The sequence below is a fragment of the Tribolium castaneum genome, chromosome 9 (assembly GCF_031307605.1).
Source record: "Tribolium castaneum strain GA2 chromosome 9, icTriCast1.1, whole genome shotgun sequence".
Classification (NCBI taxonomy): Eukaryota; Metazoa; Arthropoda; class Insecta; order Coleoptera; family Tenebrionidae; genus Tribolium; species Tribolium castaneum.
The window spans coordinates 1,908,531-1,935,255 of record NC_087402.1 but is presented as its reverse complement, the minus strand read 5'-3'; the positions used below and the strand labels follow the sequence as shown (position 1 = coordinate 1,935,255).

General features: G+C 34.3%; 1 protein-coding gene across 2 annotated transcripts; it reads right to left on the bottom strand.

The window, feature by feature from the left end:
* Position 1: 1 nt before the first annotated feature.
* On the bottom strand, positions 2-26,392 carry Reph (Regulator of eph expression). 2 transcript variants are annotated; one of them, XM_064358821.1, is made up of 5 exons: positions 25,963-26,392; positions 25,825-25,915; positions 25,678-25,744; positions 10,794-11,368; positions 2-1,819 (listed from the first exon to the last, which is right to left on the bottom strand). In XM_064358821.1, exons 2-5 carry the CDS (start codon positions 25,861-25,863, stop codon positions 1,745-1,747), a joined length of 756 nt encoding a protein of 251 aa, XP_064214891.1. In that variant the 5' UTR covers positions 25,864-25,915; positions 25,963-26,392; the 3' UTR covers positions 2-1,744. The 2 variants fall into 2 exon arrangements, with proteins under 2 accessions (XP_064214891.1, XP_969036.1); XM_963943.5 differs by lacking the exon at positions 25,825-25,915 and having other exon boundaries at positions 25,963-26,365.
* Positions 26,393-26,725: the final 333 nt, after the last annotated feature.

Below are 26,725 nucleotides of genomic sequence, written 5' to 3'. Positions count from 1 at the left end.
GTTAAACTTAATATGTGTATTGCAACTAAGTATTACAACGTGCAAAATAGCCACATGGAAAGTAAACGCAAAGTTTGCGATGGTTTCGATATGGCTATTAATAGTTTGTATCACAAGAAAAATGTTACTCACAACTGCACGTAACGGTGCAAAATACTTAAAACATATCACTGGTTTTTAAATGTAGTTAATTTATTACCCATCTCATAGGTAGATAAAACTTAGATCTAATTAGAATCACATGAAATCAAATTCGAGTGTTGTAGTTGTAACCTCCCAAATTCAACAAAAAATCAACTGGTGCAACACCGATGTTCCAAATGGGCAATGTTTAAATAATTATAGTTTTACCCTACACACAAGATTGTTTTATATAAAAAAAATTATAGTACTATACACACCTTATAGTATCTACTCTTGATTATACATTTTTTGACAAATTCAGGTTTCTCCATCCTACAAAATCGCAGCATTTCCATTTTACAAAACACGACTCACTCACACACAATTTAAAAAAAGTCTTTCAATTTGTTAAAAGTCCTACTATCTTATAAGCATGATCTTGCGAGTTCAACGCCACTTTAAATTAATTTTGATTTCACCAATCCACCGGCAGTTACCATTTGGGTGTTGTTTGTCTTCAACAGGCAGTTGTTCGGCAGCATTGTTGTTTTCGAACTGTTCCTGGCCAGTGTTAAAGTTCAGTAAGCGGTAATATGGCAACAACATGGCTTAGAATAAATTCACAATTTATTAGCCCCACTCGCACAAACTTCCAAAGCTCCGTCGTGAATTTTGAAAAATTCCAAATGGCAGTAAATGCATCGCAACAATAATTTTGTCTTCTCTAATTAAAGGCAACGGATTTTTGGACGAAACTCGCGAAGTTTGCGGCTTGGGGCCTAAAGTCCAACTAAATCTACAGACACTCAACTACTTTGTAAAAATATTTCATATTGCAATAATTAACATTATATAAAAACAACGGTAGTATTTACAAAACAACTGAAAGCGAAACACTCTTGTTTTTATATAATGCACACGCTTGTAAATGCACAATTTCAGTTATGTACAAAAGTCGACAACATTAGTAAATTGCACGAAAAATGCTCATATCTACAATATAAATTCGTAATTAATTGTAATTTTATGCTTGGCCGAAATAACGTTTTGTACATTGAAACACTATGTCCGTACGCGTAATTTTCCTGTAGGCCTGGAAACCTTATGAGCTACCGATAATTGGTAACAAGAAACACTAAAACCAACCGACTCAATTCGAAAATTCGTTCCTCTAAATATAACTGTTACAACTATGATATTGTTACAACATTAAAGTACTGAAGATTGTGGCACTGCTTCTACAAGTATATTGTCAAAACTTTGTTGAATTCGTCGGTAAATTAGGCGAAAGTGCAAATAGAGGTGAGAAGGCCGCTCACAGGCGATAATCTTCAGTAGTCCGAAAGTTCAGTGCTGTAAGTTATAGTGCAATGAAGAGCCGTAGTTATTCAGACCATGTAAATGTACCACATTGAACTTGAGGTGATTTGATTTAAATTATGTACAGTCATAAATACAAGCACTAAGTTTACAGGCCACCACTTTTTCCAGTAATTACCCAATTTACTGAGCACTTTTACTCGTTTGGTGAGTGATGGTCGGGCCATAACGCTGGTAAACTGCTCATGCATGGAGTTTTTGATAATTCGCAGGGCGACGGTGAGCGCCCTTTAAGCTCCTCTCACCAACAGAACACCGAAAGCTCTCCGCCGTGGTCTCCGCTGTGACGCCATGTCCGCACAGAGCGAGCTTTCAGCTGGAAAAACACAATTGCTTTAATTATCGGCAACCTTGAACTTGTTATATTTGTTTACTTGTGCAAAAAATTCGAAATCAAAACATTATCAATAGTAATTTTATGCTAATTGCAACAATGGTTGTAGTTCAGAATAAATTTATGGAAATTTGTGGAAAAAAAGGCCTTGAAGCCCGGTTCAAGATCAGAGATAATTCGTTGCTTAATAAATGTGGTCTACAGATGACGAGACCAAAACAAATTTCAAAAAACTGTTTCATGTTTTATGAAATCGCAGATAGCGGCTCCTAAACAAAAATTAATTAATCATACTCCCATCTCAGAAAACAAGTTTATCTAATTACATCTCTCCTCTTTCCAGTTCATATTTTTAAATAAAATTTTCCTTAATGATTGCTCATAAATTCCAACAACCTGAAATCTACAATCTAATTACCGCACATTTAACCCAAAAAACAATGCAACAAATCACTCATTAAATAATTAAACCCAAAATAAATATTACACTCGCAGCTTTGGTTATCAATAATCTTTAATACTTTATATCGTTACTGGCATGCATACGAACGTTTTGACGTCAAACGGGTTAAAATCAATATTTTTTTTGTAAATTTGTAATCAATGATACGAAATTGAAACAAAGTTTTTGGAAGATTGTGAAACCACGAATAAAGGACACTTGCAAAACAAGATTCTTTCAAGGTGAATTTAAATTCAAAATTTTGCAAGGCGAGCCTGCCGAGTACTTCTAACTAAAAATCAGCGTTAGTATTATTTATCCATGTAATTTTTTCCCAATTTTTCCACAGTATTTTGAAGTCATTGACATTTTTTTCTATAAACGGCTATGTGAAGGCATAAAATTGATTTTTTTATAAAAAAATAACTGTAAAAATAAAATTTTCAAGAGTACTGAAGAGTACTCTTACGGGCGATTAAGCTGTAAGTGGTGATTTTTTGTGAAAAATTTCCGGAATGAATGTAGGTTTTGTGCGTGCGATTCTTATAAGGGATGTGGCAGAAGAACAGTTTGCAAAATCTTGCGGCAGCTTGTCAAAGTCGCATTTGGTGCGACCAGTTATAGAAAAGGAGTGTAGGTTCGTCTGGCACGTAACATTTCTGTCCATTTGGTTGTGTATGCTAGGTATGTGTGTGTATTCCAAGTTGGAGGACATTCAGCATTATGAGTTTTGTGTTAGTGCCAAATGCGAACTAAAAACAGCCCAACAAAGAGTCAACGTCACATTGTATGTCGTGACCGAACAATGCTAGTAAAGTTATTAAAGAGACAGAAGCGATAAATCAAAAACTAAATGAAATGGACTTTTGAGTATTCGAATTAATGAAACGCATTGTGTCGTTTTTTGGCGCGAACCAACAGCCCGATTGAAATTTGGCAACCGAGAATGAGTAACGTTACATAATTATAGGTTGTAGAAATTCCAGCGCGTTGAAAATGCAAAAAGAAAGCGCGGATTTATTCGTGAACACGTTGTTAATTCGTGGAACATTTTGACGGTGAAGGTCAAGCCGTGTATTGAGGCAGGTTTTTTGTTTGTGGAATCGCAATTCGCGTATAATCACCGGATATCTGCTAATGTTGTTGGACTAGCTCCAAATCGTATCTTAAACACTAGCCTCGTTCGCTGTTTAAAATAATGCCACGAAACGGGACGTGCATACACACATTTTATATCTACTTTATTAAATTATTATTGCCGTGGCTGTAACTTCCTCATTGGATATTTTGCAGTAAAACTTTCCAACCTTAACTGAGTTTGGTTCTAGTCTGCACCTCGTAAAATCGCCTGCTGCATCGACTTCCTGTAATGACAAAACATTAGGTGCAAATACCGGGATAGGATTCGCTCGCTCAATCACTTTTCACCGATCAAATCATTTTCCACGGCTACTTTTGCCACAACAAGCTGAGCTAAATCTGATCCGAAAAAATTAATACAGTTTAAAGTTAAGTTTTCAGAACTCTAGGCACCCACAACTCAATTTTTTCAAATAAAATGCCACATCCCATTAAAAAAATAAGTTCTTCAAACTTGACCTTAAATTTTTTTGGTTTATTAACTTTTTTTCCAATCCTGAACACACTGGAGAACAGATATATCCTTATTCTTTTAATTCTCCAAATATGATTCCAAAATCTCTAAAACTAAAAGAGTTACCGATTTTTTAAGTGACAGGTGCAAATCCGAAAATTTTCAAAAATTGTTAAAAATCTCGAAAACGGTTAAACTTCCGTATAGGCAAAGCTGATAAAAACGGCCTTAAAACAACTCAACTAATCCAAAAACGCAGTGAAAAATACGAGTTTCCATTTAAAATAAGAAAGTCCATAGCGGCTTCCGGTATAACCGAAATTGTCGCCATCTTGAAAATATTTTCATTAAGCAAAACTCAACGGATTACTGATAAGTACCAACTTTCAAATAAATATCTTTATTAGAACTTTCAGTACTTCAGTACTTTGACGGAAAATTCTGTATATCTTAAAAATTAGTAAAAGTAGTATAAGTTCGGTTAAAATATTTCGACTTCCTTCACAAAATAGTTGCACTTCTCTTGCTGCTTTGTCATTATTAACCCCAATATATTCCTTAAAATTCGCTGAAAAGTTCGTTTAAACGCAAAATTGCGTTACATTTTCATAAAATTGAGTTCGTTATGAGTGGGTTCGCTATAACGGGTCTCCACTGTAATTATAATAATAGACCAAATCTGATTTTGAATGTGTTAAGGGAAGAATCGATGGCAGTCGTAAAAAATCCTCTGCGATGGTCTAATGAAGCCTATTTTTAATCTGCGGGTTATTTCCATCCACTATTGATAATGAGCGTTAATTATTCACTAGTATAAAAAGCGCCGGCTTTGGCGGAAGAATAGCACGCATCCCTGTCAAGAGTGGCAGTCGGTCTTGTAAAATATTAACGAACTTGTTGAAGTGCCACTAACCATCGATTTTGTGCAAAGCACACATTTTGATGAAGTCATTCGTTACTCACACCGAATGTTATATTTTTCTAGCACACATGCAAGCCATTCTTGCGGAATATACGCCGGCCCAAAGTTCATTGCTATTTACACTGAAATGAATAGCGCACGGGTAAGGCAGATTTCCAACAAACGCGCTCCTAATTCCGGCCTTTACAATAGCCGAGTTTAGGGGTCATTTCAGCGTGAATTTTTGCCTCATTCTCGAGAGCTTTTTAAATATTTCGAGTAGTGAACACTTCACGGTGGTAATGACAAAAAAGGATAAAAACTCCGGCTTTGGTTTCTTACTTTTTTGTCAACTACCGAAAAACTCCTTTCAAGCGCAGTGCATCGCCGAGTATTTCACGTTTTTAATTAGTTTAATTACCACCAACCACTCCTAGGTTTCTTCACGAAAATATCAAGTGCTGACTTACTCGACGAAATTATTTGCAGCAGTCGTACAACACGACAAGGAAGCCTTTCATCATGATAAAAAAGCACCGTGGAACTTCTTTGAAACTATAGCACTTTTTCGTTTTTTTTTTTGTTTTTTCCAAATGCACATAAATTTATATATAAACTACCGGTAAACGTTTCCTGGGGAGAAAATTGCAGTTTCAGGGAAATGGGAAATTGGTTGCAACGTCGTGGAGAAACGAATAGACGATAATTTTAGCTTTCCACCAATTGATATCGAGTTTAAGACGAATTTAAAAATAGTTTAGCTACGATATATTACAGTCCGGACATCTATAAATTTATAATAGGTGCAAAGTACATGAGACCGATTAAATCGACTCGAATTTTAAAATATTCATAAGACATACATTCAATCAAATTACACACTGCCAGCGATACTCTCCTCTTATCATCTATTATGCCATTATTTACGACACAACTACAACTTAAAACACAAACACAAATTCTAGTTTTTGCACAAAACCCCGCCCGTCGGTTAAAAAATGACGAATCAATGGCGGACGCCACATCCATAATGCACCAACTACCCTTTTTCAATTAGTTATTAGTCAATTTACGTCTTTCAGATAACATTGAAAATGCATTAAATCGTCTGCGGAGACCACATAAATTATTAACATCCTGCACCAAAAGTGGAATTGTGTGTGATTTAGGTAGCTGCTCTTTGCTTGCGACTTCACCATAAGCTATTAAAATCTATTTGGAAACTTTTAATTGCATTGTAAAGAGTAATGTTTCATGAGGCTATTAAACGTTGCTTAAACTCCAACCGATTCCAGGCTGAATGGGCTTTAATTAAAAATTCCAAATGAAAAATTTTTTTTTGTATTTGCACACTTGTAAGCCCCTAATTCTTGTCCTGCGGTAAGTGAATTTCGAAATTCGAGCAATAATAAAGAGCCATTAACATTTATGTTTTATTGAAGGCGGTACTCCATTGTCCTAATACCAATACAAATTGGAGTTGCATAATCTAAGATTGCAATTTAATGCATTTGTTGTAAGTGAATTAAGCTGAGTAATAACTCCAGTCTAAATTTAACTAGTCCAGGGACGGATCCCCAATTCTGGAAAAATGGGGCGGTTTTCTGGGTGAAAATTGTGTATTGAAGGTCACCTTACGCAATGAAATCGATTTTAACTTCATCCCTAATTTCCTCATTTGAATGTATAAGTAGTTTCAGTATAATGAGTCATGTTTGCATATTAACGTGGAAAAAAACAATTTTTTGCACACGCTTTTGTATCTACAGAGAGGTCACAAATAGCTAAATTGGCAAGTCAATGTCAATGTCGACTAATTGCTGCATTAGAGTAAATAATCGTCCCACTGTCATTAACTGCGTTACAACAAGAGTGAAATGATGGAGAAAAATCGTAAATTATGTTTGCGAATTGATTCGAGAAAAAACTATCGTTTTCCTTTTTTTTATTTTCAAATCAACTTTTTCAATCAATAATTTGGTCAATTGTGATTCAATTTTAGTTATTTTTCACCTCAACAAGACTTAAATGATGTTAACTTCTTATGGTTTATTGAATTGAGTGACTTGAGTGTTTTAAATTAAATTTTGCGAAAAAATTACGCCTCTAGTTGAAAAACGTGCCAAAAAAAATAAAAATAAAATAAATTCGGCGATTTTTTGTTTATTTTAACAAAATCCCAAAAAATAAAATTTTGGTGCCGTGCTTAAAAATGCTCAAGAAGAGCAGAAATAACATTGAATTTGACCAATATTTATAATAAAAAGTTCTCCAACAAGGGAAATTCTAATTTAATTTGCATTTACATACTTTTAACACAATGATTCTGGAAAAAAATGGTTATTATCTCAAAAACGTGTTAAAAAAATTCCAAAACTCAGAAAGCACTTAATTTTCGTTTTAATTTGGAAAAATTTCGGTTTGTTTTTTCGAAAAACTAAAAACAAAAATGTTTAGGCACAAAAAAGTACAACTCGTACCTGAGACAACAAAATTAACATGAAATATACCTACATGTTGCATTTTTTTCGAAGTCCAAGTAAGGTATCTGTACGTGCGCGTGCCTTAATTTTCGTTTTAATTTGGAAAAATTTCGGTTTGTTTTTTCGAAAAATTAAAAAAAAATGCTTAGGCACAAAAAAGTACAACTCGTACCTGAGACAACAAAATTAACATGAAATATACCTACATGTTGCATTTTTTCGAAGTCCAAGTAAGGTCTCTGTACGTGCGCGTGCCTTAAGTTTCGTTTTAATTTGGAAAAATTTCGGTTTGTTTTTTCGAAAAATTAAAAATAAAAATGCTTAGGCACAAAAAAGTACAACTTGTACCTGAGACAATAAAATTAACATAAAATATACCTACATGTTGCATTTTTTCGAAGTCCAAGAAAGGTCTCTGTACGTGCGCGTGCCTTAACTTTCGTTTTAATGTGGAAAAATTTCGGTTTGTTTTTTCGAATTTTAAAAATAAAAATGCTTAGGCACAAAAAAGTACAACTTTTACCTGAGACAATAAAATTAACATGAAATATACCTACATGTTGCATTTTTTCGAAGTCCAAGTAAGGTCTCTGTACGTGCGCGTGCCTTAATTTTCGTTTTAATTTGGAAAAATTTCGGTTTGTTTTTTCGAAAAATTAAAAATAAAAATGCTTGGGCACAAAAAGTACAACTTTTACCTGAGACAAAAAAATTAACATGAAATATACCTACATGTTGCATTTTTTCGAAGTCCAAGTAAGGTCTCTGTACGTGCGCGTGCCTTAATTTTCGTTTTAATTTGGAAAAATTTCGGTTTGTTTTTTCGAAAAATTAAAAATAAAAATGCTTAGGCACAAAAAAGTACAACTTGTACCTGAGACAATAAAATTAACATGAAATATACCTACATGTTGCATTTTTTCGAAGTCCAAGTAAGGTCTCTGTACGTGCGCGTGCCTTAATTTTCGTTTTAATTTGGAAAAATTTCGGTTTGTTTTTTCGAAAAATTAAAAATAAAAATGCTTGGGCACAAAAAGTACAACTTTTACCTGAGACAAAAAAATTAACATGAAATATACCTACATGTTGCATTTTTTCGAAGTCCAAGTAACGTCTCTGTACGTGCGCGTGCCTTAATTTTCGTTTTAATGTGGAAAAATTTCGGTTTGTTTTTTCGAAAAATTAAAAATAAAAATGCTTGGGCACAAAAAGTACAACTTTTACCTGAGACAAAAAAATTAACATGAAATATACCTACATGTTGCATTCTTTCGAAGTCCAAGAAAGGTCTCTGTACGTGCGCGTGCCTTAATTTTCTTTTTAATTTGGAAAAATTTCGGTTTGTTTTTTCGAAAATTAAAAATAAAAATGCTTAGGCACAAAAAAGTACAATCTTTACCTGAGACAAAAAAATTAACATGAAATATACCTACATGTTGCATTCTTTCGAAGTCCAAGTGAGGTCTCTGTACGTGCGCGTGCCTTAATTTTCTTTTTAATTTGGAAAAATTTCGGTTTGTTTTTTCGAAAATTAAAAATAAAAATGCTTAGGCACAAAAAAGTACAACTTTTACCTGAGACGATAAAATTAACATGAAATATACCTACATGTTGCATTTTTTCGAAGTCCAAATAAGGTCTCTGTACGTGCGCGTGCCTTAATTTTCGTTTTAATTTGGAAAAATTTCGGTTTGTTTTTTCGAAAAACTAAAAACAAAAATGTTTAGGCACAAAAAAGTACAACTCGTACCTGAGACAACAAAATTAACATGAAATATACCTACATGTTGCATTTTTTCGAAGTCCAAGAAAGGTCTCTGTACGTGCGCGTGCCTTAACTTTCGTTTTAATGTGGAAAAATTTCGGTTTGTTTTTTCGAATTTTAAAAATAAAAATGCTTAGGCACAAAAAAGTACAACTTTTACCTGAGACAATAAAATTAACATGAAATATACCTACATGTTGCATTTTTTCGAAGTCCAAGTAAGGTCTCTGTACGTGCGCGTGCCTTAATTTTCGTTTTAATTTGGAAAAATTTCGGTTTGTTTTTTCGAAAAATTAAAAATAAAAATGCTTGGGCACAAAAAGTACAACTTTTACCTGAGACAAAAAAATTAACATGAAATATACCTACATGTTGCATTTTTTCGAAGTCCAAGTAAGGTCTCTGTACGTGCGCGTGCCTTAATTTTCGTTTTAATTTGGAAAAATTTCGGTTTGTTTTTTCGAAAAATTAAAAATAAAAATGCTTAGGCACAAAAAAGTACAACTTGTACCTGAGACAATAAAATTAACATGAAATATACCTACATGTTGCATTTTTTCGAAGTCCAAGTAAGGTCTCTGTACGTGCGCGTGCCTTAATTTTCGTTTTAATTTGGAAAAATTTCGGTTTGTTTTTTCGAAAAATTAAAAATAAAAATGCTTGGGCACAAAAAGTACAACTTTTACCTGAGACAAAAAAATTAACATGAAATATACCTACATGTTGCATTTTTTCGAAGTCCAAGTAAGGTCTCTGTACGTGCGCGTGCCTTAATTTTCGTTTTAATTTGGAAAAATTTCGGTTTGTTTTTTCGAAAAATTAAAAATAAAAATGCTTAGGCACAAAAAAGTACAACTTGTACCTGAGACAATAAAATTAACATGAAATATACCTACATGTTGCATTTTTTCGAAGTCCAAGTAAGGTCTCTGTACGTGCGCGTGCCTTAATTTTCGTTTTAATTTGGAAAAATTTCGGTTTGTTTTTTCGAAAAATTAAAAATAAAAATGCTTGGGCACAAAAAGTACAACTTTTACCTGAGACAAAAAAATTAACATGAAATATACCTACATGTTGCATTTTTTCGAAGTCCAAGTAACGTCTCTGTACGTGCGCGTGCCTTAATTTTCGTTTTAATGTGGAAAAATTTCGGTTTGTTTTTTCGAAAAATTAAAAATAAAAATGCTTGGGCACAAAAAGTACAACTTTTACCTGAGACAAAAAAATTAACATGAAATATACCTACATGTTGCATTCTTTCGAAGTCCAAGAAAGGTCTCTGTACGTGCGCGTGCCTTAATTTTCTTTTTAATTTGGAAAAATTTCGGTTTGTTTTTTCGAAAATTAAAAATAAAAATGCTTAGGCACAAAAAAGTACAATCTTTACCTGAGACAAAAAAATTAACATGAAATATACCTACATGTTGCATTCTTTCGAAGTCCAAGTGAGGTCTCTGTACGTGCGCGTGCCTTAATTTTCTTTTTAATTTGGAAAAATTTCGGTTTGTTTTTTCGAAAATTAAAAATAAAAATGCTTAGGCACAAAAAAGTACAACTTTTACCTGAGACGATAAAATTAACATGAAATATACCTACATGTTGCATTTTTTCGAAGTCCAAATAAGGTCTCTGTACGTGCGCGTGCCTTAATTTTCGTTTTAATTTGGAAAAATTTCGGTTTGTTTTTTCGAAAAATTAAAAATAAAAATGCTTAGGCACAAAAAGTACAACTTGTACCTGAGACAATAAAATTAACATGAAATATACCTACATGTTGCATTTTTTCGAAGTCCAAGTAAGGTCTCTGTACGTGCGCGTGCCTGTGCTTGGACCTCTTCCTCGGGGACTCCTCGTAGTGCAAGAGCTTGGGCGGAGGACTCATGGAGCGGCCCTTGTTCATGGGTGTCTTCCGCCCCGGCTTGACGGCCTCCAAGGGTGGAGAGGTGCGAAATTGGACCGGTGTCGCCATACTGGCGAGTAAATGATGGACTTCTTCGTCCGAAGAACCGGAATGTTCGATGTGGATCCCGTCCTCGCCGTAACATTTATGATACGGAGAACACGGCGATGACGGACTCAGATTGCCATAATGTGACATGTTTTCTTCGTTTTCTGGCGTGTACTTGTGGCGAGAATAGGAATCGCCGCCGACTTGCGACCATTTACGTTTTTCCGGCAGACAAACGGACGTTGCACGGAGTGGTCGAGCTGGACGTTCCTCTTTGTTGCTGTTGATCACCTCGAGCTCCTCTTCGGAGCTGTGAGGGTCGTGCTGGTCGGGGGCCGGACTCTCCATGGAACAGCCGGTGTCTGCCGGGGATACGCTACACATGCGTTCAGACATCACTGCAACAAAAAAAATTATAGAAAACTTAAGGAGGATAGGTGTTAAGAGGTGCACTGCTGTTTGGAGAGGAAGGTACGAACAGGTTTCATGTTTACAAAGACGAGAGCGGATTTATTTATTTAACAATTAAAATTGTTGGAGAGCCGAGCCAAAGCAAGCCGGGGAATAAGAAAGTTAAATGCATTTGGATGTTACAGAGGCAGAGACGGATTAAGCGTCTGGCGACCTGGTCATCAGGGGCTCAACATGTACATGTTAAAAACAATAAAAAAGCCAGAGATAATTATAATTTAAATTCAGTAGCCGACCAAAACCCTCTATATCTCCGATTTTAAGTATACTATAAACTAAGTATAAAGTACAGCCACACAAAATGAAAATGACGCCTCCATCAACAAATGCCTACAAGATTTGATCAAAAAATATCTAAAATCCACAAGATAAGTCAAAATTGGTGGTGTTTTGTCAAAACATGCCTCAAAATTGCAAAAATAAAACGAAACTGTTGTTATTTTGCGTTTGATTTTCAACGAAATTTCGTCAAGAATTGGCTGAAAAATGACAAAATTCGGTCGAAAAAGAGTTACTCTTATTTTTTTCGAGCTTTAAAACACATTTTTTAATTTATTACCTTAATAAACCGAGTTGAAAAAACACAAAAACTGAAACTCAAGAAAAATCGTTTTTCAATTTTTCTTATTTTTCTTTGATACAGAACCATTATTTTGTAAAAATTATCAAGAATAACGCAAAAACTTATAATTCAAATTCATCAGCTGACCAAAACCATCTACATTTTCGATTTTAAGTATAAACTAAGAACAGTCACCCAAAATGAAAATGACTCGTTCATAAACAAACGCCTATCGTACGTTTTTGGATCAGGTAGGTACTCATTTATTTTACAAAATTTGATCAAAAAACGTCTAAAATCCACAAGATAATTAAAAATTGGTGGAGTTTTGCCAAATTACGCCTCAAAATTCCAAAAATAAAACGAAACTTATGTAGCGTATTATTTTACTCGACTTTGTTAGTTTTTGGGCGAAATTTCGTCAAGAATTAGCTGAAAAATGACAAAATTCGGTCAAAAAAGGTGTTATTCTCCGTTCTTCGAAGTTACCAAGCTGGAAAACCACAAATTTTCTTGATTTTTCTTGGATTCAGAACCATTATTTCGTAAAAATTATCAAGAATAAGGCAAAAAATCTTCAATTTTGTTCATTAATTCCAAATGCGATCTTAAACAAAATTAAATGTTTCGCTGTGTTTGTTTATTATACGGCAAATTTTAATTTCACATTAAAATTTATTTTGCATCAACCATATAAGCTAGAGTTCGCCTCCTCATATTTTTTCTCTAACACATAAAGACTTTTATTATTATTATTATTATTATTATTATTGTTGTTATTACTGATTAATTAAATTGGCAAAAAATAAGTTTGATTTTTTTGTTAAACCGAAAAGAAAAATTAGACCACGAATAATATTTTTCCCTAACTTTTTAGCCCGTTGATGAGAGAGAAAGCTAATTACTTTAGTAATTATGAATGAGTTGCATTAAATTTCTTTCTTTTTTTTTCTAATAAAAACGATCGTAATCAGTGAAACAAATCTTGTTTCAAGACAACGACTCAATCAAGAAAAAATTGCCAAATATTTTTGTTTGGTTTAAATTACTTGAATTTAATTGGGTGGAGCTAACCCGAAAGCCAATCTGAGTCATGCCCTTCCAATGCGCTCAACCAATAAAAAGGCAAAGATAATGCATAGGTAAAAAATTTCAAAGCGAATGTATTGGTCGATCATCGCATGCTAATCTCAAGATGGTTTCGAGAGGACAATACTGTTAATATTTCATGCAATAAAAGAATTTTGGTCTACTTTTCATTCATTTTTTGTCTAAAGGGGAGAAACAAGTGATTTGTTTTTTATAACACGCGTTTAATTTAAATGCCTTGTCCTATTTTTCGTTTTCCTGATTTGTCTCAGTTTTAAAATTAAAAAAAAAAGGCAAAAGTGTTGGTATTTTTTTTTATTATTTTTTGAATGTCCTAACCGTGTAAGTGTCGGTGTATGTCGGTTAATGGATAATACGGTCGTGTAGGTATCATAATAAAGTGCACCTCCTGAAGATAAATATTGTGGAAGCGAGCGGTCTTGTATGAAATCCCGAGTAATCGAGATAAATTCCCAAATGCCATATGCGGTTATGAAACAGCAGAGATACGGCCCGTAAAGTTCGCGTAAACCATCGTCCGATATCATACGGCATTCTTATCTAGAATCCCCATAAATACAACGCTATCTCACAAACAAATTCGCTGCCCTTTATCTTAACTATAATATTATAGTATGGCTGCATTACAAGCGCAACGTCCAGGTTGCTTTTTTAATACGCCATCAATCTTGTTTTAATGTAAATCATGTCCAACTCTAAACAATGCACACCTGAAAGAATGGTTATGGGCTGAATGGCGAACGCAATAAATTCAGAGACGTCGATGTGCATGAACAAACGATGGGAGTGCCTCGATCCATGATATGAATAACAAACCAAAATTAAAATCAATCTTTCTTCCCAGATTTAAGCGGCGACCTTTCCCAAAAACACGCAAACCTTGCCTCATTCTTCCAATCTCGTTTACATCATCCAGCAATTTTTGCCTAATCACGAAAATCAACTCCCACAATTAATTTTATATTCTGCAAGCACACCAATGGTCTGTAAGGCAAGGGGCCCAAGGAAAAATCAACAAACAGAAAAAATTATCTTATTAGTGTCTGTGGTGAAAATTTGGGTTATTTCGTTGGGCCAGTGTGTGGTGCTGTTAATTAAACCTGCGCAGATCTAATAGTCACCATAAACTGAATCGTAATACCCAATAACGTATCCTGATCAACATAATACGGATTATTGTTTGAGGCAATAGACAAGAACCGTATAATTCCAGAAATTCAATATCAACACGAAGCAATAATTGCGATCCGAATTGTGGGGGCACCTTCAAAGTCACTGCCTGTAATTGCCTCAAACAACCTGCATTATTATTACATCTCGAAAACATTCAAGAATTCTAATCCGCATTGTTCTCCCTGCTTGTTACGCTTGTAGTTATTTTGCATTTTCGAGTTTGAAGTTATTTCATTAGCGATGACCCATGTCAAAAACATGAACCGGATGTGGATAACTATTTCTTTTCCTTTACTTCGAGATTAAAATTTTTCAACAATTTGCATTGTTCCTGGCTTATTCCGTTATTTATATAATTGCCAAAGCTGGTGAAAAAATCACCTGCATGGCTTTCACTTCAGCATCGTTACTTTTGACGGTTGCATGTCTGCAGCCGTTCCAATCGTAAATTATCTGCACTCTTCGAGGTGCAAAATGCAACACACTAAGTGGAAAATAGTATACTATAAAGACCTAGACCTCATACACGGCCGAGTACAATGCACGTATGACCATAAACATTTATTTTATACTTTTAAAACAATCTTGTACAAGTGCTTGACTCACTCCTACAAAGGTGCGGTTTCCATAAACGATTATGCCAACATTTTAATACACCGTAATTATGGCCATGCTAACAGCACCTTTGGGTTTCAAACGTTGCTATTTTTTCAAGAGTATCGGTTTAATTACGATTCATACGACCACAAGGTTGTGTGTGGTGACGATAGGTACACTATGTGTGGAGCTAGCTCCAGATAAAAGTGGATTTTTGCTGGCTTCAACTGTGATAGTGTTACGACTGACAATGGCCATAAATTACACAACAGGATAATAAAACTAACAAAAAACATCATTTTTATTTTCTATTGTAAAATAAACTTTTCAAGTCAAATTTTGCCGTAATAAAGGTGGTGTTTCGAAGACGTCAATGTGAGTTGAAAATGTCTGGTTTGAACAATACAAAGTAAAAATTCACCCAACCTTTATAAAATCTTCTCTGGAGTAACACTGAATGCGTCATTTATAATAATTATTATCCTAATTTAAGTTAAATTGTGTCAAAAAGAACAAGAATCGATTTTTGTGCGATTTTTTCTTCACTCAAACTACATATTTTTACCATTAAAATACGAATTTTAGCTCACAGAAAACACTAGATAATAGGTTTAGAATATGTTTTCGTAAACAATATGAATAAACATCATTGTATATTTTATAAAATACCTACACTGTTGCATAAATATCTTTGCAGTGTGATTATTAGTGCAGAAAAAATATCAGGTGTTCATTATTAAAAAAACTCGCAGCATGCTCTGACATTTTTACGGATTTCGTAGATCAATTTGTATCATTGTATTGTTGGTTGCCTACTAAACCAGAATTCATAGCCAAAGATTGTTAAATAGTGTTCAGAGACGATGTGTTATGTGTGGTGAACAACAAGGAAGACATTTCCAACTGTTTTTATAAATAATAAATAAATATTTTTATGAAAATCTGTTATCTTTTTAATTGTCAAAAAGTAAGGTTATGAGAGAACGAATTAATCACAGACATGCAAAACAATTGTTTCTTAATTTCAAAGCACTCTAGAGTTTTTTTTTAAATGAACGCTTGTTAGTATAATAGTAATAATAGGGCTTAATAGGGAAACTAATACAGCTTAATTTTTCCGAATCTTTATACTATATTTCATTTCTGAGATTAAGTGTAAAAAATACAGCCTCTATAACAAGGGCGAAAAAATTGTAAAACAGCCAAATCAAATTTGAATCTTTTGAGGGTTATTTGATGGTACCTTCAGCCACGAAAAATGTTATTTTTTATTGTTCTTAGAAGCTTTTAATTAACTTGCTTTGTTGTCTGTCTGTCTGTTTCATATTTTCCGAGCCAAATTTGAGAAGGTTCCTGTTGTCCGAATGAACTGAAATTTTGCATACTTACGTAATCTGCGTGACAATGTAATTCTATATAGTTGATTACCCCCTAACGGGCAAAAATATTCTCCTTTGATACAAAAACAATTTTTCTTAAATAAAAGCTTAAAAAAATATTTTTTTTAATGAAAAGAACCCTTTTCATAAGAATGTTTAACATATTTTTTTAAAGAGTAGATATAACACTAATAATGTTCATTGGCTGAAACTCTATATCCCAGAAATTATACACTGTTTATACTATTTTGCTAATGTAAGAGTAAAAGTTTTTTAAAGAACTATAGGAGAATTGAGAACTGCAGTCTCAATTTTTATCAGAACTTCCATAGTTTTATTAAAGCTTTTGGTCAGCTGGTCAGCATCATTTCAACTGTTTTTTTTAATGAATCATGTATTTCCTCTATCATTTTGTTTGAATCTTTTATTAAAGGAAGTTCAGAACTTTTTAATGAATAGAACACTTTTTTCATAGCTCTATTTTCAAAGTTTAAGATATTTTTTTGATATTAGATAATCTCAGAAATTATTATTATCCTACAATCGTGGTTAAAATATCAGAATCTATTCTTTTGAAAAAAATCGTTATTTTCCTATTTTAGGTTCAGGAATTAAACTTTTGTACTACATTATGTTAGTCCAGATCGTAAGCTTTAATTTAGGCATTTTAGGTCGAAACAAAAGGATCTCAAAGGAATTGAATTTTTATGCAACATCTGAATACAAAGGCAAGGCAAAAAACCCAAAACCTGGCCTTTATTTATCACTTTCTACCTGTTTTATGGTAGAATTCGTCACAATGTCAATTTCGTAAAGCATTTGTGTTCTGAAGAACATTGTGGAACATATTTGTTGTGCATAAATTGTAGCGAGAACAGGTTGTTGAAAGGCATTAGATTGGAGTCGATAGTCAGCAAGTGGCAATAATTATTTTCGTTCATTACCATTAATGTGCACGAAATAAAAACGTTTGGCATAAGTAATGTATTAATGAAGAAAGGGCGACCACGCGAGTAATCCGAGCAATGAATACGTAATGCATAAAATAATGACAGCTTCGTGTATTCAACAGCGTCGAAGTTAATTAGAGAGAAACGCGTTGAATTTAAAAATAAATCCACATTAGAAACAATTTGGTGTTGGAAAAAGGAGCGCTGATTAATAATGGAAATCATTTAGAGCGGACTTTCTCCAGATTGCATCTTGTAATTTACTGGTAGAACCACCATGGAAATAAACAATCGGACTTGGCTAGCAACTAATTGGAACTAATGCGTCCAGGTTATCCAATTTAATTGAATTATGATGCGAATTTATTATTAGTATCACCTTCCAGTTGTCTCATAACCTGGAATCGTAAAGGTAACGATGCAGAAAATGTCGCTGCAACTTCAATTTAATAAGACACCTCTCTACAGAGGAGGTGCTAATACACTATTCCCTGCACAAATTCACGACGATAAATTTCTTACACGGCCATTTTGTCTGCAGCCGTCTGATTTATCCCGAAGAAAATTGCAGGAGGTTTTTTCCTATCCTAATCATCTTCAATTGCACATTAATGGCTACAGCAGGAATTCCGCAATAATCCGTCTTCGTCTCTGACACTAGTTTACGTTATTAGCGACGAAATGGTGCCGCTAACTAATTCATATCCTGATTAAAACCAAAATAACGCGAAAACTCGGTGATTTCTCCTCACTACCAATGAATTGTTAGCCCAAGGCGCCAAATCACTAATTAAGCTAATTAATAATAATTAGAATTCAAACATTTATAATGCGGATTTGGGCAATCGACTGACTATTTAATGCCAAACCGACCAGAACCGATCGTTCCATAATCATGAAATGATGCCAATAAGAAGTACTCGCTGGTAATTATGAGCAGTTCTGCCAAAGTCTTGTAATTGCAAATTGCGACGGTTACCTCTGCACAATAGAGCTGTAAATATTTTCAGTCAGACTAGTATGTTGACGTATTGATCAGAGGGAAAAGAACAAAGAACTCGTTTTAAATCGTTTTTAAAATTGCAGATGTTTCATTTTAACTCAAACTAAACATTCCAATTTATTCGGTAAATTTTTGATATTTTCGCGGAATTAAAAACGCCGACTCCCGGCCTGGAGATTTAGGAAGCACAACCTAATTTTATGGTGGGTGTTCATCACCGAATTCTTGGAAAAAATATAACCAGAGGCGCAGATATGTAATGAATACAAATTGGGCTCCAAAAATCCCCTCACGAGCCGAGATTTAATTTGAATTTACACGTTGCATTCACGAAATTATCCACGCCATGCATTTTTTGAATAAGTCTCCTCTGTAGGTGACAATTCCCGCGAACTTGTCTGCATAAAAGCGGTATTAGAGTTAATTCCTCACTCTATATTTATGAAACAAAGGAGAGGCCGCACTTGTTCAACTAGCGTATGAATAAAGTCATTTAAATTTAACAATGAAAAAATTCATTTCTTCATTAGCTGGGACAACGTTTCCAATGGCGCGCTGCATTTTATTAAAAATTCTTTGCGTTCTAATTAAGCGTTAGTTAGTTTTGCGGGCTGTAATAGCGCCGATAAAATCCGAAATTATCGAAAAACGCTCAAAATAATGGACACGGGCACAACTATTGTTAGTTTCCCGGAAGGATCATGCTTTCACAGGCTTTCCTATTGATTTCAACAATACAAGCGTGACAACATTTCTGAGCAATTTTTTACTCCCAGCGTCTAAAGAAAGACAATTGCCACTTAATTGGATTTAACCAGTCTGTTTCGCCAACTGATATGTTTACCTGTTTAAGGAGGGCTTAACGGTTTAATTACTGTAAACGTTTAATTAACTGTTTGTTATTCTTACAAAGCAGGCCCTAAACAAATCCAAACTATAACCGAACCTCCATCTAATTATTAACAATGCCTGAACTTGAAAATCTTCAAAACATGTCTGTTAAATTCGGAGAAACCACGTTTAATTCCATTTTAATTTACAATTTCTCGCTTATTTCTTCTTCTGGATTCGAAATAATCGAATTAACGACGATTACGACTTTACTTTTGTTCGCTAACTTGGCAATTAAATTGTTTCGCTTCTTGCCCCTAAGTTCACTTTTTAAATAACAATAATAAAGGTACTTGAAAAAATAACTCAAGTCGAGAGGAACTACTTGTAAATTGATAACGCGGCCGATTGTTTAATCACTAAACAATTAGCTGTGTGAGTGGTCAATTCAAATAAAAGTTCCGGAAATAGCATTTAAAACGTTGATACTGATAACAATATTTATTTTATTACCAGTGTTTACCTCCTTAAATCGCAATTAGAAATTCTAGAAATAATAATTTTTCCATATTTACGCACAAATACGGATATCTAAAAGTTAGGATGTGAAACGACGTACAAATAAAACGTTCCCATCTTCGATCTGTCTAAGTTTTCAGAAAAAATGGTTGTATTTGTATAATGGTTAAGGCATAGCAAACTAGAGCATTAAATTCTCAATAGTAAGACATAAAAATAAGCAAAATTTTATCGTAAATTATATTAAAAAAAAAAAACTTTAACCAATTTGCACTCTGTCCCACATTTTTCAAAACGCTGTGAATACGGTTACAGATACAAGAAAAATCTTAGGAACAAAGTTGTAGAGAATTACAAAAAAGTCCGCGAGACCATATCCTTATCTTCAACTATTTAGGCCCCAAGGTCGTTCAAAGGCGCTCAAGCGGCGGATTTGCTTCATTTTGCCGGTGGTCAAGTATTGGAAAATTATTTATACTTAAACCGTTGAAGTTGGAAATATGGTGTCGCGGACTTTTTTGTAGAAAATTTAATTCTCTACAACTTTGCTCCTCACACTTTTTTTGTATCTTCAAAGGTATTCGCTACGTTTGCACAGATATAAGGTGGAACGCAAATTGATAATTCTAAGTCGCATATTCATCAAAACGCTGGGAATACGGTTAAAGTTACAAAAAAATTATTAGGAACAAAGTTGTAGAGAATTAAATTTCCTATAAAAAAGTCCGCGACATCACATTATTATCTTCCACAGTTTAGGTATAAATTAAGTTTTTGTTATTTGACCACCGATAAAATAAAATGAATCCGTCGCTTCACCGTCTTTGAATATTTTTGGGGCCTAAACCGTTGAAGATAGAGCTATGGTCTCGCGGACTTTTTTAAAGAAAATTTAATTCTCTACAAATTTCGTCTTAACATTTTTCTCGTATCTTTAACCGTATTCGCAGCGTTTTGAAAAATACGTGACGAAGCGCACATTTTAAATTTTAATAATTTTTTTCTCGTTTCTTATAAAAATTCTGGTGGTCAGTTTTTCTCAGTTTGTTAAGAGTGTAAAGCTCAACAATTCTGCCTTTTTTTTCCACGAAACTAACACTCGAAGCGCCCTCATTTCTCCTCCACCGTACTATTTTTTTGGTTCAGATTGTGTCTCCTAACTCATAGTCCTCCGTAGTTCGAAACAAAAACGCTATTTTTTATTTCCGAGACTAATTTACTCAAAATAGTTGGGCAGATTTGTTGGAAAATTTGCCGCACTCATTAGCGTCTAGTTAGGACGTCGCCATTAAAGCTTAATTGAAAATCTTTTTTTAAAGTGATGAGTCAAGTTCATCCTTTAATAGCCCACTGATGCAGAATGAAGTATGATGAGGGTGACGCAAATGTAATATTGAAATTTTGCTTGCTACTGATAATTAGCGGAGGTCATGTTCGATGCACAACTATTAGAAAAGCAAACAGTTACACAACTTCGAAACTGGTTCTAAAAATATTCGAGACTAGTTGCCGCTACCTTTACTTATCATAACTTGTCCGATCCAGCAATTTCCAATTATCACAACCGGAGGAAAAATCGAAAAGACAATGAAGTTTCGTTAATTAATAGGAAAAAATCTAATTTGCAGTTACGGTTAATGCAATTCGAAGGAGATTAGTGGTTAGCCGTAAAGTAGCATTAATTGCAGAATTATTCAAACGCTAAGTATGTGAACATTCCTAATATTAGGCTGTTAGGAAACAATGCAGCGCCAAGACAATGGATAATAAAACGGATTATTGTCAAGAATCGAGGCAATAGTTGCGGGAGAATTATTTGGAGCAGCGATTTTTCAGTTTGTTGCTAGAATTTTTAGCGCTATGCTAATAAAACGCCGATAAATGGTGGCATTTTTCCTGCGAAAATTCATTTCCATAATAACGAGATACCTACATGTGTTCCAATATTAGTCAACAATTTGCAATTTAGATTAAAAATAGTTGCGTTTTGCCTTGTTTATTCGAAATATCAACGATTAATAAAAAGGTGGCGCTAAAAATATGTTCACTCGTGTAAATGTTTCACGATTTGCGTAATCTTATCAACACACACCAACTGTTTCAAAATGGTAAGAAAGCGTATCACCGTCAAGCTGGGATTTTTTCACACCGATCAATGGAAGCAACGAATCCATCACAACGTTCGTGATTATTGTTGTCGACAAGTAGCCGCTTGTTTATTTTTATAATGCTAAGAATGATGCATTCTTTTGAATCGCGGCCAAAATTCAAAGATCAACGACATTATTTTTTCATTCGCGCTGCTGCAATCGTTAATCTTCATTTAAGCCTTTTTCGAAATGCCCCGCTTTAGCAAATACCACGTTTTACGGCACTTACCACCTATATCATTGAAAATTTATTTTATTACGCGGATTAACTTGTGGGTTCTTTTATTGTTATTATAGCGCTACATATGCCCGTTTTTACGCTAAAAGTTGGAAATTTTATAGTGCGAGATGTAAATTCTGCTCTGATGGGCTTCCTACATAACCACCTACTTCGCATTCGAGATCATCTAACTCAAATTATCCCAATTAAATTTATAATCAGACAACAAATGTTTGTTTTTCGCTTGTAACACGTTCGCTTGTTTTCGAGAATAAAATACTGGCACGAAACCAGAAAAAAGTAATTTATAACGATTACTAATTGCAATTAAAACTATTGAATTCTCTATTAGTGACACTCAACCTGTAATCAGTAGTTCTAGGATTTTCCATTTAATTACTAATGGAGACGATAGAATTTCCAGTATCTGCATTTATTTAAATTGCCAACATGATATCGTTGACTGGTCGAGCTATCGATCGCATAAATATTGAATCCGACTCAACTAAAAATTTCCCTCTTCAGAAATCATGCTAATGTGGCGATGCAACAGGACTTCCTAGCTAACATACTTTTTAGACTTGATGAAATATTCATTTCTTTGGCCACAACATTAAGAAATTTACTTTCGTTCGTGTTTTATCCGACTGAAGCATAACAACTGTTTTTTTAATTTTCTGTGCAACTATAAAGCATTTCTTGATGACCGCAGGACTGAAAAGGACATCAAAGAAATCATTACGGTTCACACAGTGAACTTGAATCCTTTGTTGCGTTTAATAATTACAGTTGTAATAAGAAGTCTATCGTTTCACGTTTCCATTTATTTTATTTTCGGAGATCAAAAGGATGCACCTCCTGATTAAACCTATTTTCGAATTCTATTTTCCATCCAAATAATGTAATACCAATAACAATTTCCTGCTCGATTATCTTTATCAGATAAAGCAAACCGGCTAAAAATCCAGCTTTTAATGCAAAAGTGAGTGTATTAATTGACCTTTATCTTTTTCCTCACTTATACAACATTCCGTTTTGTCTATGCATTAACAAGGGTTGCGGCACAAACTTTCTAATTCTTGCAAAATTAAATTACTTGGCCGCGTGAATAGCGCCCTTCATGCCTATTTTTACGCACACATTTTTGGCACAAGCAAAACAACACCGAGGTTATCAATGATAAATTAATCGAAAACTTAAACCGTGTTTTAAAAAATTCACTGGAGTAAACAAATGAACGCAATTATTTTGGAATTATTTAATCAGCAAATTACAGTAATTGTCGCACTTTTAGTTGACCTGGAAATGCAAATGCTTTTTCCGAAAAATACAAATTATGCTTGCACTGCACTAATTTATGACCAATTTATTAGAAAAGTAAAACAAATTCTTGCTCAATTTTTGTTTTGAAACGTCAAGAATTTTGGGTTATGCAAGCAAACAAAGCCAGAAGCGACCCCAATCTTGACCAAACTGTTTCCATAAATATTAAAGCAATTATTCTTATTTGCATATTTCCGCTAGAAACAACGAAAATATGTTTCAAGAGGGTTGCCAACAACTTTTCAATTTTAAATTAAATTTGTAGAAATCCAATAATCTCAATATCGGAGTGATTTAAAACGAGAAAGTTATTTATAGAAAAACTGATATGAGGGTACAGAAATTTAAAAGTGCTCTTTTATTAAAACCAACTTAATAAAGCGTTTTTGTGGCTACTCTCTAAGTTATGTCGAGATCAATTAGGTCGTTGTGGATTTTATGTTAATTAGGAAGTTTGGAAAGCGCTGGATTAAAATTATTGTACGGCAAAACTATTTTATATTATCAAATATGTAGTATTTCAAAAAGTTGGCAGAGATACTAAAATACCTACTAAATTAACTGAACAAAAACATAGTAAAATAAATATACAGAGTGGCTAAAGCACGTTGAAATTTGGGGAACAGCTAGTTAAAAGTGTTTAAATTGTATCATCTGAGATCTTTTTCGATTTTCTACCATCATTTATTTTGAAAATACAAGGCTAACTTGATTTTTGTAAATGGCACCAAGGATCAAATTTAATAATTTTTAAAAAACCATTTTTTCTGATTAAGTCAATAAATTATTTTTATTTTTTTTATTAGAAGGTAAAAAAAATAAAAATTCAAAAATTTTATTCTGGATTTCTGGAAAAGTAAAACTAAGTTAGCTTTGAAAATTCATATTATTAACGATCAAAAACCTTCAAGAACTAATAAGAAACAAAATTGCCATATTTCTCCAAATATTTTAACTGATTCTTTGCAAAATTATTGCCAAAAAGTCAATAGAAATCATTTTTAACGACAAAGACTACATTTTGAAACCTAAATTTTATTAGTTCGATGATTTTCTTCAAGTTTCGATTAAAGTAAGCTAAAAAATAAAAAATTACCCTTCATGCCATTAAAAAAAAACAAAAAAAATTTGATAAACATTTGAAACGATGGAATTTATATACTTTTATGCATATACCAAATTTTAATAGGTTTTGAAGAATACTTTTAATAATATTCAACTGTATCCACACTTTTTAGGGACCCTGTATATTAACAAAACACTACAACAAAAATTCAATTAAAATAAATATACTGGGGATAGTTTCTTCGAAAAATAAAAAAGTTCCTACAGATCGATATAGTTTTTTTATTATTCGTTCTACTTTCAGTCTTCTGTTTTGTCTATAGTTTATTTCTTTCCCTATTTTTGTTTCATGTGCCTCCTTTCAGTTTAGCTTTTATCCTCTCTCTTCTATATTACGTGTATTTTCTATTTTCTTTTCTCTATTCCTTTTTAATGCTCATTTATTAATAAATTAATGTGTTTTTGTCCATTTTGTTCAGTTTCAGTATAAGAAAAGGTAGGGATTTAAAAACAACTGGTAGCTTTTAAAAAAAAACTTATAAATTGTAGCAAGTGTTTCTGAAATTTTTCTTAAATGTGTGTTCTTTGTTGGGTAATAAGGGATTTATTTGGTTATATCGTCCATGTATTTATAAAAATAAATCGGGTGATTTTCTAATAAATAATTTGCTTTTTTCGCTAAAGCTGATAGGTTTTGCGTTAAAGTAAATTCAGCGTAACAATGTGGAGTCGAAAAAAGCCCAAGTCACGAATTGCCTGCAATCAATATAATGCAGTTGGAATAATTGTTCCTTGCTTGGAATTCCCGTTCCTAGTAAGTAATTTGATAAGTTAAACATTGATTACGGTAGATTATTTATATAAATTATTTGGGATTTGATAATGGAGAGGCGTTCCATCGTAAATAACCTTGTTAAAGCATAATCGAGCTCGTTAAGAATGCGAGTCGTTTTGCTTTTGTGAACGAAAAATCTCCTCGTGTATGGAAACTTTGCGAACCTCTGATAAGTTTTCTATAACGGAATTGTTGTTGTCGGCCGCTCACAATGGCTTTATAATGCGCGATGTTTTTCGTTTAATTTTTAAATTGTCGATTGTGTCATGAATAAGAATGCGTGTACCAACAAAGTGGTGACGTGTCGTGTCTTAGACACAGGTCTACCTTTAGATGCATGATCCTGAATTGTGCTATCGCAAACATGGGTCATGACCTCGCTCATGAAATCCATATTTAGATAGGGTAGGGTTTGGAAGTATTTAGCCGGCTATTAGAAACTGCAAAGGCCAAAAAAGCCACTGCCAATTGGCACATTCCCAATTGTTGGAAGAACAGTGAAAGTGGAAATGGACTTACCTGGAGGTAAGTCCGGGTCGTCAATTTCCTCGTCGGATTCGGTCCCGGAATCGCGATCTTCATCAGCCTAGAGAAACCAACAATGAGAAACGTTCACGACAACACATCAACAATTTAAGCAAATAATAAGGCAGGTGGACGCCGCACCCGGACTTTTCCGGCTAAAAATGGACCCGGAACATGCATTCCTTTGTTCCGAGCTTTAGTCGGGGGCAGCCATTTTTCACTCGGTTATGACCTTCAATGAGGTTAATATTGTTACGAATTTCAGGAGCCGATACACACCTTTTCGACGTAATTGTCTTCGTTTATCGAATGCGTCCGCAGCTTGTGGGTGAGGAACTTGAGCATATTTTCCTTCCGGGACTTGCTTCCTGGTTTCGTCGCCACCTTGACGGCGCTTATTTGACCGGATTCACTGAAATTCGGCACAAACTCGCGATTTCATCGTCGCCCTAAGGACAACCGGAGTGCATTTCAGTCAATTCACTTTGTACCTCCTCACTCCAAGCGAGACGTTCTACTACTGATTGTACGTCTAGTAAGTGCGCTGCGTGCCGTAAACAGTCTATTAATACTACCGGGGGGAAGTCAATACTTGCACCGACCCCGAAACCGGGGAAATACCGCACCCCGGGGCCCGAGACCGCCGAAAAGCGCGTGAGAGGGCTCCGGGGGCGCGCTCCGGGCGCCGCCCCGCCAAATCCGGGCGCTGGGGCCGAAATCGCCCGGAAAAAGCCTGGCGGACTCCCCCGGCAGCAAACATGGACTCGTCGGTAACCCATTGATGACAAAGGTAGGTCTGATTCCCAAGCGGTCTGTGATTGGTCTTCGCCGGCTTGTTATGCTCTCTTCTCGTCTGCATAATGCTTTTCTGTCTCACACAGAGGAGTTGCATAATTGCCTAACTAACTCCGGCGTATGGCGTAGCGTAAGCTAGAAACTACAAGTGTAAAGCTAAAACCGGTCCTTGAGAGAGAATTCGTTCACGTTTCAGCTCGGTTACACAAAGGTAGAAAGAGAAAACCGGCCAAAAGCTCGCCGAGCT

Excerpts from the sequence above, each read along its gene's own strand:
- Reph (XM_963943.5), bottom strand. The coding sequence starts at position 26,028 with ATGCTCAAGTTCCTCACCCACAAGCTGCGGACGCATTCGATAAACGAA. Across the intron at positions 11,369-25,677 it reads CGACCCGGACTTACCTCCAG|TGATGTCTGAACGCATGTGT; the intron begins GTAAGTCCATTT and ends TTTTTGTTGCAG. Across the intron at positions 1,820-10,793 it reads ACTTCGAAAAAATGCAACAT|CTGAAAGCTCGCTCTGTGCG; the intron begins GTAGGTATATTT and ends GTGTTTTTCCAG.